General features: G+C 46.1%; 1 protein-coding gene and 1 long non-coding RNA gene across 3 annotated transcripts in view; one reads left to right on the top strand and one right to left on the bottom strand.

Moving 5' to 3' along the window:
* The window catches only part of LOC125961467 (uncharacterized), a 96,117-nt gene that overhangs the window by 54,068 nt on the left and 21,671 nt on the right, over window positions 1-20,378 (bottom strand). The window lies entirely within an intron of this gene.
* On the top strand, window positions 1,651-20,356 carry LOC101283823 (small integral membrane protein 10-like protein 2A). 2 transcript variants are annotated; one of them, XR_007472205.1, is made up of 3 exons: window positions 1,651-2,121; window positions 12,680-12,879; window positions 18,528-20,356. XR_007472205.1 is itself a non-coding variant. In XM_033426860.2 (2 exons), the coding sequence occupies exons 1-2, from the start codon at window positions 1,936-1,938 to the stop codon at window positions 18,546-18,548; spliced, it is 207 nt and encodes a 68-aa protein (XP_033282751.1). In that variant the 5' UTR covers window positions 1,792-1,935; the 3' UTR covers window positions 18,549-20,356. The 2 variants fall into 2 exon arrangements, 1 of the variants encoding a protein (XP_033282751.1); XM_033426860.2 differs by lacking the exon at window positions 12,680-12,879 and having other exon boundaries at window positions 1,792-2,121.

The following is a 20,378-nucleotide window of genomic DNA, read 5'->3' as shown; positions in this document are numbered from 1 at the left end:
GAGCCCGCAAGCCACAACTACTGAGCCCATGTGCTGCAACTACTGAAGCCAGTGTGCCTGGAGCCCGTGCTCCGCCACGGCAACGAGAGGCCCGCGCACTGCAGCGAAGTGGCCCCCGCTCGCCACAGTCAGAGAAGGCCCCCGCGCAGCAACAGAGACCCAATGCAGCCTAAATAAATAAATTTATTTTTTTAAAAAAGTACAATTCTTTTTAAACAGTAGACATATAAAGAAAAATGATAATCTAAATAATAGTTACAATGACAATACTAGAAATGCCCTATGTAGTTTATAATCTTCCCCTTTGCACTACAGAGGGGAAAAAAAGCATGTTTAAAAAAGATTCTGAATATGAATTCATTTTGTGGTAGAGAAATTTTAAATGATTTTTTTTTTTTTGGCAGCACTGGGAGGCTTGCGGGATCTTAGTTCCCCTACCAGGGATCGAACCTGCTCCCCTTGCAGTGTAAGCCTGGAGTCCTAACCACTGGACCGCAAGGGAATTCTCTTAAATGATTTTTAAATTTTTTATTTCACTTTTTATTTATTTATTTTTTGTCTGCGTTTGGTCTTCGTTGCTGCACGCGGGCTTTCTCTAGTTGTGGCGAGCGTGGGCTACTCTTCGTTGCCGTGGGCGTGCTTCTCATTGCGGTGGCTTCTCTTGTTGCAGAGCACGGGCTCTAGGTGCGCGGGCTTCAGTAGTTGTGGCATGTGGGCTCAGTAGTTGTGGCTCGTGGGCTCTAGAGCACAGGCTCAGTAGTTGTGGCGCACTGGCTTAGTTACTCTGCAGCACGTGGGATCTTCCCGGACCAGGGCTCGAACCCGTGTCCCCTGCACTGGCAGGCGGATTCTTAACCACTGCACCACCAGGGAAGTCCCTTAAGTGATTTTTAAAAACAATTATTATCACAAATCCATTTGGGGACAAAGGATTTTTAAATTTAAATACATTTAAATCCATCTTACACTGTTGCTTTCTATTGTCTCTTTCTTAAAGGACTTGACTTGTTTTTCATTTAACCAATGAAACTTTTTTCCCACCTGAACTACATTCCCAGGCTTTCTCTTGGGTGGGCTTAAGTAATGACATGAAATACTGTGTCTGAAACGAGAAACACAAACACCGCCCACAAATCTTTAATAGAAACCTATATGCTTAAGCAGGAATGTAAAAACTCACTGTAAAAAAAATCCCCTTAAAACCACAGAACACTAGAAGTTTTGAAAGTTTCAATATTTTAAATTTTTACATCAGAGGCTTTATAATTAATATCATAACTATTAAAAGATTAAACTATATGTAAGTTGACACTGTAATCTACACGAGGAGTAAGTTCTGCCTGTTGGCCCCAAGCTTTCCTTTTTTTCTTTTTTTAATTGTGGTAAGACACATAACACAAAATTTACTATTCTAATAATTTTAAAGTTCAGCAGCATCAAGTACATTCACGTCGTTGTGCCACCCTAAACCCACTGTTCAGCTCCTCAGCTCCTCCACTAGGGGGCGGACGAACACAGCGCAATCAGCCGGCCTCTTCGCGCCACCTAGTCTACGCATGCGCTTCTCACCTGGGGAAGGTAAACGGGGGCGGGGCCTGGGCGGAGCCTCGGGGCGGGGCCGGGGCACGCAGGCGCGGCGCGGGCAGTGTGACGTCAGGCTGCGCGGCCGGGCTAGGACCTGGCCTCGGCTCGCTGCGGCTCTTCTCCGAGCGTGACGTGTTGACTCCCCTCCCCGTGGACTCCCTTCCCCGCGGCCCGCCCGCCCGCCTGCCTCACCGCCGCCTCCTTCGCTCCCTCAGAGCGGGCCAGCGGCCGGGGTGGAGGCCCGGAGGCGTCGCAGCGCCGAGAGGGCGGGCGGGCGGGCTTCGGAGCGCCGGGAGGGCCGGGTCCGCGGCCGGTCGGTGCGCGGCGGGCGGGCGGCGGGCGCCGGTCTATATGGCGGCGGCTCTGTCGGGCCTGGCTGTCCGGCTGTCGCGCTCGGCCGCCGCCCGCTCCTATGGGGTCTTCTGCAAGGGGCTGACCCGCACGCTGCTCATCTTTTTCGACCTGGCCTGGCGGTTGCGCATCAACTTCCCCTACCTCTACATCGTGGCTTCCATGATGCTCAACGTCCGCCTGCAGGTGGGTGAGCCGCGCCCGCCCGGCCCCTGTCCCCCGACCCTCCCCGAGCGCCGGTCCGCCCAGCGCGGCCCGGCCCACCTCGCCCAGGACGATGCAGATGCCGCCGGGAGCTGCCAAGCTGGATGCTGAATGTATGCCAAACGCCGTGCATTTCTCCCGCAACCCCACGGGGGAGAAACCCGCTGAGGTTATTGTTATCCCTGTTCCGCAAACGAGGCGGGGTGGGGACGTGAAGCGGCCTGCCTCGGGTATGGGCCTGCGGCTGGGGCGTGGGCTCCGCGGCCAGGCAGGTGGATGCTGCCACGGGCGCCAAAGGCCCTGGCCCTGAAGAGGAAATTTTGCCCAGAAAATTGAAAATTCTGGGGCGCGGGGGTGGGGGGTGCGTTTATGGTTGACTTTTCTAGTTCCCAAACTTTATGAAGCTTTGAAAAGAATTAAAACTTAAGAGGGATTAGTTAATGTTAACCAGTGTTCTGCTGGAGTTATCTCATTTATCCTGGCGGGGGTGGGTGGTGGTGAAAGGAGTGGGGGTGATGAGAGAAAACGAGGTGGAAGGAGGTAGAGAGGCAAAGGTTCAGAGGCTCGAAACAGTTCAGGTGTGAAATAGCTCACACACAAACACACACACCACACGCACACACCCAGCGCCTTGGAGATCATCTTTGCTATAAATGATTGACATTTCTACATCCCTCAAATTCCAGATGCCTTTTTCTGGTGGAATGGAAAGTCATCAAATTGAGAATTATTCCTTTCCAAGTGTGTCATAGATGGCCAAGTGCTGAGCGTGTCTTGGATTTCGTTTTCACATGGTGGAGTGTCTGCTGTGTGCGAGGCACGGGCTCTGTGATGGAGGGATGGGTCCCTGTCCATCGAGAGCTTACAGTCCGGCGGTACTTGTGTTGCTCCCTGGTGTGCAAAATGAGGAAGCCTGAGTAGGAGTATGCAGTATTGACATGGGCGGGGCAGGTGTTTTTCTTTTTCCCTTTGGTTTAGTTGTATCAGAATATAATTGTCTCTAAGCTTGAACTGTGAAGTTTTGGGTGCCTGTCACTGGTGCTAGCAGGCCACATAAAACTTAAAACCCACTGTTCATCAAAATTGTGTTCAGGTGAGTTGGGATGAACCTGCCTATTTCAGGGTCCAAACTGAGATACTTTTATGTGAGCAGGGACTTGGGGCATCCTTAAGTGGTTCCTGACAAAAGGAGTAGAAAACTCGGATACCTTTCCAGCACGTGGTATCAATGTGTAAAGAAGGGTGCTGGGAGTGGGGACTGGGGTAAATCAGAAAGCCTGTGCTCTATCCACTTGTCACTAGCCAACTGTTGTTTGTCAGATATAGCAATTTACAAGAGAAATTGGAAATCCTGATTTTTAAATATCAACTTAACAAAAAATAAACTGTGGGCAAAACAAAATATTTGACCCCAAGCTCCACTTTGGAAACTCTTGTTCTAGTGTTACATTTATAATTTGCAGTCGTCTGTAAAAATCACAAGAATGACTGTAAGAGAAAACCTACGTAATGTTGAAAATACTCAATTTTGTATCATTAAAAAAAAAAATCAGCTTTCTCATATGCTTACTTAGCTATTTATGACCACTCTCCTAGTCCAAGCTACTATAATCACTCACCAGGCCTATTGCAGGTGCCTCTATCTATTCTCCACAGGGCCCTTAGAGAAGTCTTTTAAAAACATAAATCAGATTGTGTCATTCCTCACAAAAAAACAGAAAACAAAAACTGCTTCCCATTGCATATGGAATGCAGTTCACATGTTTCTATCCTGCAGATCTGATTTCTGTCCACCTTTCTAACCTCTCCCCTGGCCTGTTCCTTGCTTGCTATCATTTCTCTTATTTTCCTATCTACTCTTAGCATGGACCAAGCCCTTGCGGCCCCTGGACACTTGCACTTGCTGTTCTTTCCACCTCGAGTGCTCTTCCCTGGCTCTTTGAATGCTGATACATTCTCACTCCCGGGTTCTCCTTTCAGAGGGGTCTTTTGGGGTCACCAAGGAGGGTCTTTTGGGGTCACCAATCGGTATGATCTTGCAGCAGCTCTCTTCACTGCAAGAGTGCTGAAGGCTTGTTTGTTTCATATCAACAAGGAGCAGAGGAGTCCGTTCCTATTACGATGATGAGGGTTTCCAAATCTCTCAGTTGCTTGTAAGGCAGTAGGATTATCTCTGGAAAGGTTGTTCAAATACAGATTTCATAACAAGGAGTTTGCACTGTCATGACTGAGGGTAAATGCATTTTGGAGGCGGGAAGTTGGCTCTGTGAGGATGGCGTGGGCAGTAGGGAGAGCTGGGTACACCAGGCTAATGGATGACTTGGTGGACTTGATGTCAAGTCATCATCCAGGTACAGCACAGCTTTAGAGTACTGGGGAATTCGGACGCTCTGGCTGTAGAGTGTGGGCTTTGTTGGTCAGTTCAGGAATGAGTGGGAGGTGGGGAGGCCCAGACAAGGTGGTCGCCGGGTACCTCGCGGGAGGGCTGTCTGAGAACTACGTGAGGATTTTAGGTGTGATCTTGGGCTTGGATCAAGTGCAGCAGCAGCCTGTCGCATGCTGAGGGGGGCAGGGTGGGAGTTGGGGTGTCTCTTTACTGTAACATTTCCATCTGCTGCTTTAAACTCCCCTGCAGGTTTAGAGTTTCTGTTCATTGGTGGAAGATCATTGACTTACCTGACTTGAGGGTTTAATGATTCTGGCCTCTGGTAAAGAGAAGTGCAACAGGAAATAGGGGACAAGAGTAAGGGGACGGGCCAACTCACCGCCACCTGCTTACTCAGGACACTCTGTCCATCCTCTTCCTTGCAGGGGCGCTGGAGGCTGTTTTGTGAGTCATAATGAATAAAGGACTCTGTCCCACATGTTTACGCAGGACCCCCAAACCATCTGTCAGTAGGGTAGCCAGGCATTTTAAGGAGATTGATACCTCTTCTTCAATTTTTTTTTTTTTTTTTTTTTTTGCGGTACACGAGCCTCTCACTGTTGTGGCCTCTCCCGTTGTGGAGCACAGGCTCCGGACGCGCAGGCTCAGTGTCCATGGCTCACGGGCCCAGCTGCTCTGCGGCATGTGGGATCTTCCCAGACCAGGGCACGAACCTGTGTCCCCTGCATCGGCAGGCGGACTCTCAACCACTGCGCCACCAGGGAAGCCTCTTCTTCAATTTGAGAGTGATTAAATGAGAAAATAGATGCAAAGGGGCTTTGTAAACTGAGAAGGGCTATGATTTAAAAATACCGTTTGCAAGCAAGGCTTAATCTCCTAGAGTCATTAGCATCCTCCTTATTTATATATGATCTGAAATACAAGGCAGTGAAAAAAGTGAGAATCCATACCAAATACTAAATGTAGTAAAAGGAAGATGAAAAAAAGTGCTCTGAGAACCTGCCATAATTGAACAAGTTATGCCTACAACGTTTCAGTTACGTTGCCTGTGGAAGGAATCAAGTATCTTAGCCCCAGGTCCCCTAGATTCGCGTAACCATTAAAAGAGGAGGCCTGAAAGAGAACAGCTGGAGAAGGGGACTTCATGAAGGTGAGGGATAGTTGTCAGGCCAAGCTGTGGCCTTGGCTTTCTGAGCAGGCAGCCACACGGCCCTGTGCGGAGCTGGCCAGGCCGAGAACCTCTCTTGGCCCATCCTCTGCGGCCTGTCTCCTTGTTTTGTTTCTGACTGCTCTTCTTCAGTCTCCTCTCTCCGAAGGACTTTCTAGATCCATAGCTCCATAGGTTTCAGTGTTCACCTATCACTTGAAAATCTATATTCATTCCTTCCAACCAGGTAAAAAGAGTTGAGGAATGCTCGCAGGGCTGGGGAAGCTGGGTGCTGTTCCAAATAGAGCACTCAGAGTGGGCCTTAGCGATGAGCAAAACTTGAAGGGGATGAGGGCTTTAGCCACGGAGTTGCCCGGCTTAGCAGAGAAGCCTTGCAGCCCGTGCGAGAGCTCTGCGTGTCCCAGGGCAGTGGGAGGTGGCCGGAGGCTGGGACTGAGAGGCTCGTGTGCCTTGGACTGCCAGGACGTTGGCCTTGACTGATTGAAATCATCTTATGGCCGGACAATTTCAAAAAGTAGTAAAGATTCCAAGGGTCGACTGCAGCTTGAAGTGAGTTTTATTTTGTTGCTTGATCTACATCAAGCTCCTGGAAGAAAGTTGGAGGAAATTATAGACTATTAAGGAACATCATAAAAGCTTAAGAGGCAAAGTCAGAAGCATGAGCTCAGTAAAACGTAGGAGTTTGTTCTGGCTTCTGGGGTATTGAACAGCTATATACTTTGAGATGGAAAATTCCAAACATGTAGGACACATAAAAATACCATGGAATCTTTCCTATCTTTCAAGGGAATTCATAATCATGGTTTTTCATAAACTTTTGAAAAAAGTTCCACCTCTAAAGATAGGTTGAAGTAGATTTAAAAAAATTTTTAACCTGCATAAAATTTGAAAGAATAGTACAGTGAACACCTGTATCCTTGACTCAAGTTTTTAAAAAGTCTTAGAAGTAAATTCTCACATAATGGTTCGAGCAGATGTTAAAGTATATGAATTAGGTCTATATGTACTAATGTTAAAAGGTATCCACCAAATATACAGTGAAGAAAAGCAAGTTTAAAAACCATCTAAGTAGTAGCACATTTAAAAAATTTTTCATAAATACACTTGTCAATACCTAGAGCAGGGAGAAGCATGCCAGGACCAGGAGGCAGCCCTAACTCAGGAGAGAGCCTGGGCATTCCTCCTCACATGATCTGTGCAGAAGGGCCAATGTTTCTTCACCTCCACAGACTGGATGGTTTGTAAACAACAAACATTAATTTCTCGCAGTTCTGGAGGCCGAGAAGTCCAAGATCAAGGCACTAGTATGGTTAAGGTCTCTTGAGGGCCCTCCTGGTTTGTAGCCAGTGCCTTCTTGCTGTGTCCTCACATGGTAGAAGGGGCTAGGGATCTCTGGCATCTTTTTATAGGAACATTAATTGGGGCTTGCCTGGTGGCACAGTGGTTAAGAATCCGCCTGCCAATGCAGGGGACACGGGTTTGAGCCCTGGTCCGGGAAGATCCCACATGGCCGTGGAGCAACTAAGCCCATGTGCCACGACTACTGAGCCCGTGTGCCACAACTACTGAAGCCTGCGTGCCTATAGCCCGTGCTCTGCAACAAGAGAAGCCACCGCAATGAGAAGCCCGCACCCTGCAACGAAGAGTAGCCCCCGCTCGCCGCAACTAGAGAAAGCTCGCGCGCAGTGACAAAGACCCAACGCAGCCAAAAATAAATTTAAAAAAATTAATCTCATTCACCTCCTAATACCATCATCTTTTGAGGTTAGGGGTTCAGCATATGAATTTTGGGGGGTTACAAACATTCAGACCATAGCATCTCCTGATAGGTTTGTAAGATCCAATAGAAATGAATTGCTTTTAAACATAAGAACTAAATGTAGTTCTTAGAATGTAGTTCTTAGAATGTAGGGGAAAATCTTCATGATACTGAATTTGGCAATGATTTCTTGCCAAAAGCACAGGCAACAAAAGAAAAAGATAAATTGGACTGTGAATATTAGACATTGGTTCATCAAAGGATACTATCAAGAGAGTGAAAGAGGCAACTCACAGAATGGGAGAAAGTATAGTTGACCCTTGAAGAACACAGGTTTGAACCGTGCAGGTCCACTAATACGCAGAATTTTTTCAGTAGTATATGTTAACACTGCGTGATCTGAGGTTGGTTGAATCTTCAGATGTGGAACTGCAAAGACGGAGGAACCATGTATAGGAAGGGTTGCTGTAAAGTTGTACTCAGATTTTCGACTGTGAGGAGGGTCAATGTCCCTAGCCCCCAAGTTGTTCAAGGGTCACCTGTATTTGCAAACCATATATCTGTTAAGGATTAATGTCCAAAATATGTAAAGAACTCTTACAACTCAACAGCAACAAAAAACCCAATCCAAAAATTGGCAAAGGACTTGAATAGACATTTCTCCAAAGAAGATAGATCAATGGCAAGTAAACCCAGGAAAAGATGGGCAATTGGAACATGTTTGTGGGCAGCCAGTCCACCAACTATGGTGAGGCCCTGACACATCATTATGATGACCTCTGAGCCCCAGCTTGCCCACTTCAGCCTTGTGGCCCCATGGGATGCCCAGAGGAGGGGCCCTGGTGGCCAGGCGCCTCTCCCCATACCAGCCCTGCAGGATGTGGACGCAGTGTCCCCCTGCCTCTGGGCTCTCACAGACCCACCGGGTCAACTTCTCTCCCTGAGACTCGGCTCCTCCCATCTCTCCCCATCCCGCTCCAGGGACACTCATGGACCTGAAGGGTGAGTGACCACTCGTTTCTCACTGACAGTCTCCCAACCCAGACCCAGGGACCCCCACGCCAGGCTTAGTCTCCAAGAGCCCTCACTAACTGCTCCAGTTCCAAATCTGAGCCCAGCCACACAGGCTGAGAAACACTCCCCCTGCCCAGCCCTCGCCTGGCCTGGCACTGCCCCTAGGATGCCTCTCCTCTGCCAGGGCGGTAATAAAATCCAGTGCTAGGAGAGAAGAATTAGGGAACTGCAAATCAAAGCCACAACGAGATGCTACCTCACACCCGTTAGGTTGGCTATTATGGGGTGAGGGGGAGGGAAAGAACGCGAGGATGTGGAGAGATTAAAACCCTTGTGCACTGTTGGTGGGAATGTAAAATGGTGCAGTTGCTATGGAAAACAGTTTGGCAAGTCCTCAGAAAGTTAAACATAGAATCACTGTATGATTCAGCAAGTTCACTGGTAGGTGTATACCCCAAAGATTTGAAAACAGGGGCTCAGGCACTTGTGCTCCAATGTTCATAGCACTATGGACAACAGCCAAAAAGTAGATACAATCCAAGTGTCCATCAACAGATGAGTGGATAAACAGAAGGTTTTATACTTTCAATGCAAAATTATACATCTTTGAAAAGGAATAAAGTTCTTTTTTGGCTGTGCCGTGCAGCTTGCAGGATCTTAGTTCCTTGACCAGTGGTCGAACCCGTGCCCCCTGCAGTGGAAGCAAGGAGTCTTAACCACTGGACCACCAGGAAAGTCCCAGGAATAAAGTTCTGATACCTGCTACAGCTTGATGAACCTTAGGAACACTATTCATAGAGACAGAATGTAGAAGGTGGTTGCCAGGGGCTGGAGAGGGGGAATGGGAATTGTTTAATGGAAACAGTTCTAGTTTGGAATGATGAAAATGTTCTGGAAATGTGTGGTGGTGATGGATGGTAGATTTTATGTATATTTTACTGCAGTTTTTTTTTAAAGTACTAGAAAAGTGATTATGCTGTTGGTTGTTGTGGCAGTGTTAAGTTGCCATAGAAGTTTCTAAGAGCCTATTCTTAATTTTGTTCTTGTATGATCACAGTAACAAACTTGGGGGTGTGGCCAGGGTCCAGTGGCTTGTACATTTTTAAGGATTTTGGCTTCCTCTGAGTGAAATGGGAAACATTTCACTGAGATGTGACCTAATCTGATTTGCTTTTATAAAGGATCATTTTTTTCTTCTTTTAAAAAAAAAGGTTTATTTTTTCTTTCAAGGATCTTTTTTTTTTTTTTTTCCCTGCGCAGCATGGCTTGTGGAATCTTAGTTTGCCAACCAGGGATTGAACCCAAGCCCCATCAGTGAAAGCACCGAGTCCTAACCACTGGACCGCCACGGAATTCTCTAAAGATCATATTATAAAAAAACCTTTATTATGGGAATATTCAAATATACACAGAAGTGGAGTACAGTTGTCCCTTGGTACCTGCAAGGGGTTGGTTTCAGGACCCCTGGGGATACCAAAATCCACAGATGCTCAAGTCCCTTGTATAAAACTGTGTAGTATTTGCATGTAACCCGTGTACATCCTCCCTTATACTTTAAATCATCTCTAGATTACTTTTAATACCTAATACAATGTAAATGCTATGTAAATAGTTGTAAACACAATGTAAGTGCTATGTAAATAGTTGCTAGCACACAGCAAATTCAAGTTTTGCTTTTTGGAACTTTCTGGAAATTCCCCCCCCCCCAAAAAAAATCTATTTTTTTCTATTTCCTCTTGGTTGAATCCTCAGATGCGGAACTTGCAGATATGGAGGGCCACCTGTAGTATAATGAACCCCATGTATCCATCACTTCTTTTCAGTAAGGATCAACTCTTTGCTAATCCTGTTTTATCTTTTCTCCCCAGTCCTGCACTGTGTCCATCTAATCACCCCACACCGGAGTATTTTAAATAAATCCCAGACAGAACAGATCACTTTTTTGGTTTGTTGCTTAGTTTTTACTTTGAAGTAATTTGACTTACAGAGGTTGCACGTCAGTGCAGAGAGTTCCCATAGACCCTTCCCCCAGCTTCCTCTAATGTTGACATCTTACCTGGCCAGAGTACAGGCATCAGAACTAAGAAGTTAACGTTGGTGCAATACTCTTTGGATTTCACCAGTTTTTTCCACCAGTGAATTTTTTTCTGTCCCTGGACCCCACAGTGCATTTAGTTGCCATGCCTTTTAGTCTCATCCAATCTGTAATTTCCTTAGTCTTGTCTTTTATGTCCGTGAGTTGTTTTTTCAGCTTTTGGGTGTTTTTCACTTTTTGGCTGTTGCCACGCACATTCTACAGGCACACCTTAGGTTTTGTGGGTTCTGTTCCAGACCACTGCAATAAAGCGGTTATCATGCTAAAGCGAGTCACGTGAACTTTTTGGTTTCCCAGTGCATGTAAAAGTTATGTTTACACTATAAGGTAGTCTATTAAATGTGCAATAGCATTATGTCTAAAAAATGGACATACCTTAATTAAAAAATACTTGATTGCCAAAAAATGCTAACCATCATCTGAGCCTCCATTGAGTCATCATCATTTTTGCCGTAGTAACATCAAAGGTAACTGATCACAGACCACCATTACAAATACAACAGTAATGAAAAAGTTTGCAGTATTGCAGGAATTACCAAAATGTTCTGATACGAAGTGAGCAAATGCTGTTGGAAAAATGGCGCCAATAGACTTGCTCAATGCAAGGTTGCCATAAACCTTCAGTTTGTAAAAAACACTGCGAAACGTAATAAAGCGAGGTGTGCTTGTGTAGGTGTTGTGTGGGCATGTGTTTTCATTTCTCTTGGTTATGTACCTAGGGGTGGAATTGCTGGGTCATATAGTAACTCTGCATTCAGCCATTTCAAAGAGATCACTCTTACTTCACGGTAAGAGTGGAGGGTGGAAGCAGGGAGACCCTTAGATTAACAGGAGAGGATGCTGGTGGTTTCTCAGGGCGCAGCAGGGGAGGTGATGGGAGGAGGTTGCACTGTGGGTGTATCTTGGTGTTTGAGCCAACAGCCTTGCCTGCCTTAAAGGAAGAGGTGGTGTGAGAGAAAAGCTCATTAGCATCTCTGTGTGTGTGAGCTATACATGTTCTTTACCCATTTTTTTGGTGGGTTGTTGGTGGGTTTCTTGGAGCCACCAAGAAACCCACCAACTTATCAGACACCTTATCAGTTGTCTGTGATAAGAGTTGAAATTTTTTTCCAGTTAATATATTTTTGACTTTGTTTATAGTGTGTTTTTGCCATACTGAAGTTTATGTAGTCAAATTTAATAATCTTTTCTGACTTTTGGGTTTTGTCATAGTTAGAAAGGCCTTCCAAATGCTAAAGATATAAGGAATTCACCTGTTATTTATTCTGGTACCATTATATCATGTTTTACTTTTTTGTGTGTGTGTGTGTGGTACACGGGCCTCTCACTGTTGTGGCCTCTCCTGTTGCAGAGCACAGGCTCTGGACGCGCAGGCTCAGCGGCCATGGTTCACGGGCCCAGCCGCTCCACGGCATGTGGGATCTTCCCGGACCGGGGCACGAACCCGCGTCCCCTGCATCGGCAGGCGGACTCTCAACCACTGCACCACCAGGGAAGCCCCATGTTTTACTTTTAAATGTAGAGTGTTGGAATTTATCCTGGTATATGGTGTATGATGTTGATCCAAACTGACCGTTCTCTGAACAGCACTGCCGGGAGAAACCCCGTGTGTATGACATTCTTGTCCTTGTACGTACATTCACTAGAAAGCAAGTTTCGAGAAGACAGAGCCCTTTTTGTCTGCTCGGTGCACTGTCCTGATACCAGCGCCTAGAACAACGCCTGGCTTAGGGGCTCTGTGAATGCTCGCTGATAGAATCTCTAGCAAAAAATCATAGGTGTAGAATCCCAAAGGAAAGGTTATACTCATTTGTAAATAATTTTCAAAGTCATTGCCAACTTGCCTTCCACAGAGGTGCTGCACTGTGTGCTCCCTCTGGCCATGCGGGGGGCCCTCTGGTTGCTCCCCGTCCCCTGTGGCCACTCCAGCCTGGGCCTCGGTCTCTGTCCCCCACTGCAATGTGCTGGTCCGTGCTTAGGCCACTTCCGTGTTGCCATCCAGTGGTCACTTCTCTGTCCTCTGCTTTACAGACCCCCTCAGCAGCGTTTTGTCACTGGTTCCCTCTAATGCTCTTGCTGATAATGGTACTAATAGCAGCTGTTTCTTGGATGCCACAGGCTGCTGGTCAGAGAACATGCTGGGTGCTTTCACATGAAGAGTCCTCACACATCCTGAGGAAAGAGGACACAGCCTAGCTCAGCCATCCTTCTCGCCTCTCGGCCCTCGGACGTGTGAGCGCACCTTTGAGCCTCTGGGTGACCGAAGCAGGGGACAGAGTAGTGGCCCGCAGGAGCTGCACAGCCAGCTTAGAGCACAGGTGTGATTTGGACGCGCTGAGTGGTTTGCAGTAGGAAGTTGGTCCCTGTGGTCTGCTTCCTGTGCTTACGATTCAGTGTAACGCAGAGATGGCCCAGCCCTTCCTGTTTCTCACCCTCTAAACTGTGTAGCAGCTTGAGCAATTTGTTACTCAGCTTGTGTGTGTCAGCTGCCTCCTCAGGCTGATGTTTCAGTGGTGAGCTCAGCGATGGTCAGGTCTGCTAACACTCACCTCTGAGAGCTGTGAGTGTGTGATATCACTCATATATGGGACCTAAACATAACACAAATGAATGTACACGCAAAGCAGAGACAGACTCGCAGGTACAGAAAACAAACTGGTGGTTACGGAGGGGGGCAAATTAGGGGTATGGGATTAACAAATACAAACAATGATGTATAAAATAGATAAGCAACAAGGATATATTGTATAGCCATCATCTTGTAATAACTTTTAATGGAGTGTCATCTGTAAAAATACTGAATCCACTATGCTGTACACCTGAAATTAATATAATATTGTAAATCAACTGTACTTCAATTTAAAAAAAAGGCCGTGAAGCCAGGTGGCCTTGGAGCGCATTTGTGAGCTGTCACCAGGCAGGACCCCCGTCAAGCCCATTGTTGTCTAACCTGGCTGGGCAGCCCCTGCTCCATTAGCTGTGTCTGCGCCCCCAGCCCCACGCCGGCCCGCTTTGGGAATAGCCTTGCCACCTGGCTTTCAGGAGCACAGAGGCTGGGATATTTTTAGTTTCCAGAGCAATGGTATCCAGCCCATCATGTCCCTGAGGCCATTAATAGCCCAGGTTAGGGAAGGGAAGGTGTTGGCCGTCCAAGAGGGCACAGCTGCCTAACTGGGTCAGGCCTGTTGTCAGGCAGCAGGTCAGCTGCCTCCACAGGTGGGGACTCTGGTGGGAGAGACTGCTCCTGTCCGCCCCGAGGATCGTGGACACACCAGACAACCTCGTCTCCCTGCACACCTCACCCCCTCTGGCCTCTGTGGCTCCATTTTCAACCTTTGTCATTCGCTGAGGGGCAGGGGGAGGCACCTGTCGGGGAGGTACAGAGTTTAAGTTCAGGAATTTACTCCCAGTCCTGCACTTTGCTTTTCCTGAATCATACTGTCTTGAATTTCAGAATAGACTTCCCTCATATTGGGGCAGGGAGGGGGTGTGTCAGTTTTTGTGGATAAGATGGTTTGCCATAATTTATGCTGCTTATTATTTTGTAGACTTAACATGGGGGTTGAGGGGTGGGAAATGATGAGAGAGCTGGGGCCGAGGATGGTTAGTTATATAATTGTGCATATTTTATTTGGTATGATATAGTGTGCCAAGATGTATGTATTCAAAAGTACAGTGAGAATAAACCACAAAAAACATTTCACAGATGACTGCGTGTTTGGAAATTACTTGAAAATTATTTCTGGCTCTCAAAATATAAGTAATGTGTGTAACTGTCTAATATCAAAAGAGGTGGCTGGTTAAGGGCTCAGAGCCAAAATGTTTTACTGACTTACTGAAGTATTTTTAAGGTAATTGAATACATAGTTTATTACTGCATTTACTAAAGAACTAGGAGATCTTCAGTAAGCAGTTTATTCTATCATTATTGAATGTATGACTACATTAATAGTATCTTATTCAAAATATTTTAACACAATTCTGGCAACACTTTATCTTTCTGAATGGTACTAAGTCCTCATACAAGGACATAATAAAAGTAGTTAGAAACTAATTTTCCTGAGAGTTGGCCCACATTAAGTGACCTGTTTTTCTTAAGAATTATTTTAAACCTGTTCTAATATGTATTAAAAATATATTTAGGAATGCTTCCATTTCAGGAAAATGTTCATTCTTAGTACATTTCAGATCAGTAAAATAAATGTAAGGTTTAAAATAACATGCTTTGGAGAGTTAATTTGAGAGAACTGTCAAGAGAAGTTAATTAGATTTGACTTGGTGAACTTTGAAAGTGTTTGTTTTGATTCGTAGCTGGAGTTGCACCTCTTATAAGTGTAACTATGTGAGGTGATGGATGTTAACTTGTGATCATTTTGCAATATATAGAAATATCGACTTACTGTGTTGTATACCTGAAATTAATACATTTTATGTCAGTTATATCTCAACTTAAAGAATTGCACCTTATGTTTGCATATGGCTTCATACTGCTCAAATATATTTGTATCAGTTGTTATATGTAATAATGGTCACACTTGTACAGATAAAAAGTTTTGAGCATGCCCTGTGGAGATATCTATATCTCTGTGGTATAAATAAGCATATATATACTATTTTTATAAACTATGTATTTTGCTCTACCAAAATATGGTATATATTATAAAACATAGAAAAAGTTACAAGGGGAACAAGGTAAAGATGAACTAGGCGAAGATGTTCTGATATTTTCTCCCATGCTCCTTGAGTTGGGGGCACTTGAACAGCCGCTGGCCTAGTGGAGTGAGTGAAGAGTTCTTCAGAGCTTACCTGACGCTAACTTAGTTGTTTGTGCAGGAAACGTATGTAACTGCCCTCTTTTTGAAGCACTCAACGCAGTTGGTGTCGGCGACCCTGGATTTTCCCGAGGCGCTTTTTTTTTTTTTTTTTTTGCGGTACGCGGGCCTCTCACTGCTGGGGCCTCTCCTGTTGCGGAGCACAGGCTCCGGACGTGTAGGCTCAGCGGCCATGGCTCACGGGCCCAGCCGCTCCACGGCATGTGGGATCCTCCTGGACCGGGGCACGAACCCGCGTCCCCTGCATCGGCAGGCGGACTCTCAACCACTGCGCCACCAGGGAAGCCCTCCCGAGGCGCTTTGAGTCTCCCTCCTTAGTGACTTTGGTGGGCCCCTCGCCCGTCCGGCCTTTAGATCCTGGAGACCCCTGTCTTCTGTACCTCTGTCTTCTCTCTTGATCTGTTCTACCGGGCCGTCATTTTACCTGCCTCCGCAGAGCTGGCGGCTTCTGAGTCGAGGTCCCCGGCTCTGACCTCTGTCTTGAGGTAAAGGATTTACTGATCCACCTGCTCGCCAGAGCCCCGCAGCCCAACTCTGCTGCCCAGTCTGAGCACCTTCCCTGCCTTCCAGACCTGCTGCTCTCCCCGCTTTGCGGTTAATAACACGTTCATTATCCAGAACTGAAAGTCAAGAAACCTGCGGGTCATCTCACTTTCTTCTGCACCTAGTCAGTCACCAACTTAAAAAAGATTCTTCAGTTTCTCTCCCCTCTTTACTCTCACAGGCTTACTTCCTTTTTTCCCCTGCAGTATTAGACTAGCCTCCTAATTGGTCTGTTTAAGATGATTCCTTTCCAGTCTAGCCACCACCCTGCCTTAGCACGGTGGCGGGGTGGGGGTGGGGGCGTGCCTCACTGTCGGCCCTGCTCCTCAGTGACTCCGCAGCCCCGTTTCTCAGCCCTCTTTGCTTTCTCCCTCAGCCTCCAATAATACTTACCTGCTGTGTTTTCTTCCCAGTGTACTCTCTTTAAATTTTTGTTTGTTTGTTTGTTTGTTTTTTGTTTTTTTTGCGGTAGGCAGGCCTCTCACCACTGTAGCCACTCCCGTTGCGGAGCACAGGCTCCGGACGCGCAGGCCCAGCGGCCACGGCTCACCGGCCCAGCCGCTCCGCGGCACGCGGGATCCTCCCGGACCGGGGCACGAACCCGCGTCCCCTGCATTGGCAGGCGGACTCTCAACCACTGCGCCACCAGGGAAGCCCACTCTCTTTAAATTTAAAAAAAACTTACACAGTCATAAAGCTTAATGAGTCTCCTGGTGCCACGAGATTAGTTAAGAGAAACAGCAGTTTCCTGTCTCCCATTTCTCCATCCAGCCGACTGCTTGCAGCTACAGCTGGTTCTCTTAGTGTTTACTTCTCTATCTCTAAATTGCACGCTTGTAGTGTTGCTTCTTGACTTTTCATTTTTTGAGTTCGTCTTTGTCTTACTGTGGGAGAAGAGTCAGACGCAGCTGTCTTCTACCTGAACCCATATTTCCATCCCTCCTCCTTCCAAAAAGAGTTACTGCATTTTAGCTAGGTTGCTGTTCCTTAGGCTAGCCTCTTAGAAAAATTACTGAACACAAAGTATGTATTTTTGAAGTTGAAACATTTATCCGCGTTCTCTCCGAGGTATGCTCCTTTTTAAAGGAACATGTGTCAGACACTTTTTAAAAGTCATCAATTAAGGAGGGAGCTAGTAAGATGTTATAATCAGTGTAAAGCAGCATTTAGACAAAACACATACATACAATGAGGAATGCTAAAGTGAATTTACAAATAGATGTAAAACTGGTCAATGTGCATAGGGCAGTAATCCGTTGCATTCCTCTGGACAATATTAATTTCCATTTCTTTGGACAGGAAATCACTTGCCTTTTAAGTTTTCTACAACTTAGAGCTGTGAAGCATCAAAGAGAAATCTGTGGAGCCCTGTTACATTAGATAACGCAGAGAAGGCACTAGACAGCGCACCCAGTAATGTTGTTTTTTTGGGTCCATTTCAAAGCCTTTCACAGTTTTTCCTACATCTTCCCCGTTTGGAGCATAATGTCACAGAAAGATTATTCTTGGTCACAGAATCTCAGTAGGTTTGCAGGTGCCTCGGGGTCAGTGACCCCACGGGCCACCTTGAGTTTGCTCTTGAACAACTGGTGAAGTCGCAGATCAACTTCTGTCCAGAAGTTTTCATGTGGAATCTGAGAGTGGGCAACTAAGCCCAAGAAGCTTTCTCCGCCATAGTTTTGCCTGCAGTACATAAAAATCTGGGTGAATTCTTCTCTTATGGAGGCTCCAAAATTTGCTGAGACTCCTGACCAGCCGGCGGGTGATCTGAGGCTGGAATCTTGGATCGCAGGACCCCTCCAGGCTGGTTTTCCTGGGAGGGCTTTGTAGACATCGGATCCATAAGTAAAGTTGCCCTTGATTCCTTAAAAGTGGCTTGTCGTACCTGAGTCACTGAGACTCATTCTCAAATAGGACACTTTGGTAAGACCTTGGTTGCCTAATTGTGTCATCCAATTTATCCTGGTTAAAGGGAGGACAGATTTTTTTTTTAATTTTTATTTATTTTTGGCTGCGTTGGGTCTTCATTGCTGCGTGGGGGCTTTCTCTGGTTGTGGCAAGTGGGGCTCCTCTTCGTTGCGGTGCATGGGCTCTAGGCATGTGGGCTTCAGTAGTTGCGACACATGGGCTCAGTAGTTGCGACCCGTGGGCTCAGTAGTTGTGGCTCTTGGGCTTAGTTGCTCCACAGTATGTGGGATCATCCCGGACCAGGGATCGAACCCGTGTCTCCTATTGGCAGGTGGATTCTTAACCACTGTGCCACCAGGGAAGCCCCCAGGAGGATAGATTTTTTTATCGAACCTACAGGAATAACTATATTGCCACGAAAAGTGCAGAGCCTCAGAATGTATACTTTTATTATTTTTAAGTATTTTTAGGAAACACTGCATTAATAAACTACTGTTCTTTTTGTTGTGGTTTCTAATTGGTAGGTTGGTAGGTTGATATCCTGTTTTCTATCACAGTGTAGGTATCCTTGGGGTACCAGAGACTGTCAAAGATATCTTTGTATTTGTTGGGAAATAGCTGTGTGTGGACTCTCTTAAGACCCTGTCTTCATTATTACACTTTAATTTGTTGGTCTTTTCCAGGTTCATATTGAGATCCATTGAAGGCCTTCCGTGGACTGACAGGCGTGTCCTGGGGCTCAGGGTGTCAGAGAACACACAGCATGAGGGACGGAAGGGGGACTCTGAGCACCTGCCTCGCAGAAGAGAAGGGAGCGGGCGATGACTTGGACAAATTACTGTACAGAGAACTGTTGTATAAGAGAATGCAGGAGGAGAGCGCTTGCCCATCAGATATAACTTCCAGGATGAATAAGCCTGCGGTTGATGTAAATGGAAATTCACAAAATGAGGAGTTATCACTGGAAATGAAAAATGATCTGAGTGAGGTCAGCCTCTTGCTTCACGATGGCAACAAAGTGCTTGCATATCTGCAAGAACCAATACGAAGAAATTCAGCTTCAGCAGCTGCTCAGAGCAAGACTGTCGATCTGTTCTTTGCTCCCACAGAAGAGCGTTTTGCTGGGGCATCCTTTGGCGTCGGGGGAGCTTATGGTAGGGACTGGCTGGGAGGAGGGCCCAGGGCCACTGACAGCCCCGGAGGATGGAGCCACAGAGGAAAGCCTTGGGGGTCAGGACTACCGTGCCATCAAAAATGGTTAGAAATGGGGATTTCTGAGAATGGACCACCAAGCGCTTTGCTGGAGAAGCTGGACTCTGAGTCGGAACCCTCTCGCCTACGTTCCGTCCTGTCTGCACTGCTGCACGCACATCCCCGAATATTCTTGAATGATGAGACAAAATGTGTTTTCCCTGGCCATTCAAAGCCCATGTTTTCAGAGCAAAGAGGAGAATACAAGAAAATGCTTTCACGAGTAAAAAGTACCTCAGATGATCTGCAGGAACCACTGGCGTTACTGGCTCTACAAGCTTCTGAATTAGCAAATCTCTTATGCCATAGTTAAGGTACAGACAGAACAATAAAAATAGATTTTTAAAAGTTGTCCTAGAATGATTTCTTTTGCATTAGGTCTGGATGCACAGGGTACAGCCATGAAGCTCCTGCTTTGGTTTGCATGACCAGACATACTTAAAGTCAGTGGAATTTAAACTCATGGAGAGCTGGTTGAATCAGAAGGAAAATTTTGAGTTTTAAATTGTGCTTGAAAGACACTCAGAGTTGGGAAGACATGTCAAGGAGAATATTGATATATCCTATATAAATATCAGATTAGAATCAAAAGATTTAACAAAGTTTTTAATTTACCTTCAGCACCCATCCTAAAGGGCTGCTGTCCCAGATACTGTCTTTCTAGACTGTCTCTGACCATCTAATGGGAGTAGATATTTGTAAAGTCGACTCTGAGCCAGGCTGAGTTAATGGTAAGCTGTTACCATTTCTGCATTTCGCAGAATAATTTGAGCAAAATCTGATTTCTTTTCTCACATCCCTTTCCTTCCACTTGACATGCAATTTAAATGGAGGCCCTACGGTGAAAGTTGCAATATTAACCTTACCTTTAGATAACGCTTTCTCAAGCTAGGAACCCTAGCAGTGTTACTCAGGATAAAAAATGAGCTTGAGCCTGTCTGCCGGGGCTCAGTTATAGAGAAAAATCAAGCCTCTCCCTAGAGAAGGTCTCCAGTTTCTAGGAGTCGAGGTATCTCTTACACTAAGATTTTTCCTGAGAGAACACCTTTTGTTGTGTGTTGATCACTTTGATAAAAGGCACTTAAGAGCGTAAGTTTTTAAAGAGTCCGAAAGTAAGGCTTAACCATTTTCGGAATTATTGATTGCATCTATCAGTTTATATTGTGTGCTAAATTACTATGCCGTGCGCTATTTCAGTGTTTTGGGGAAATGAAAAATAAAACCTGTTCTTTAGCATAATAAATGTCGTATTTTACATGTGTAGGCTTGGTTCCCCTTGTCTT

The sequence above is a fragment of the Orcinus orca genome, chromosome 16 (genome assembly GCF_937001465.1).
Source record: "Orcinus orca chromosome 16, mOrcOrc1.1, whole genome shotgun sequence".
Taxonomy (NCBI): Eukaryota; Metazoa; Chordata; class Mammalia; order Artiodactyla; family Delphinidae; genus Orcinus; species Orcinus orca.
The sequence above is the reverse complement of the archived record's forward strand: the minus strand, read 5'-3'. Positions and strand labels throughout refer to the sequence as shown.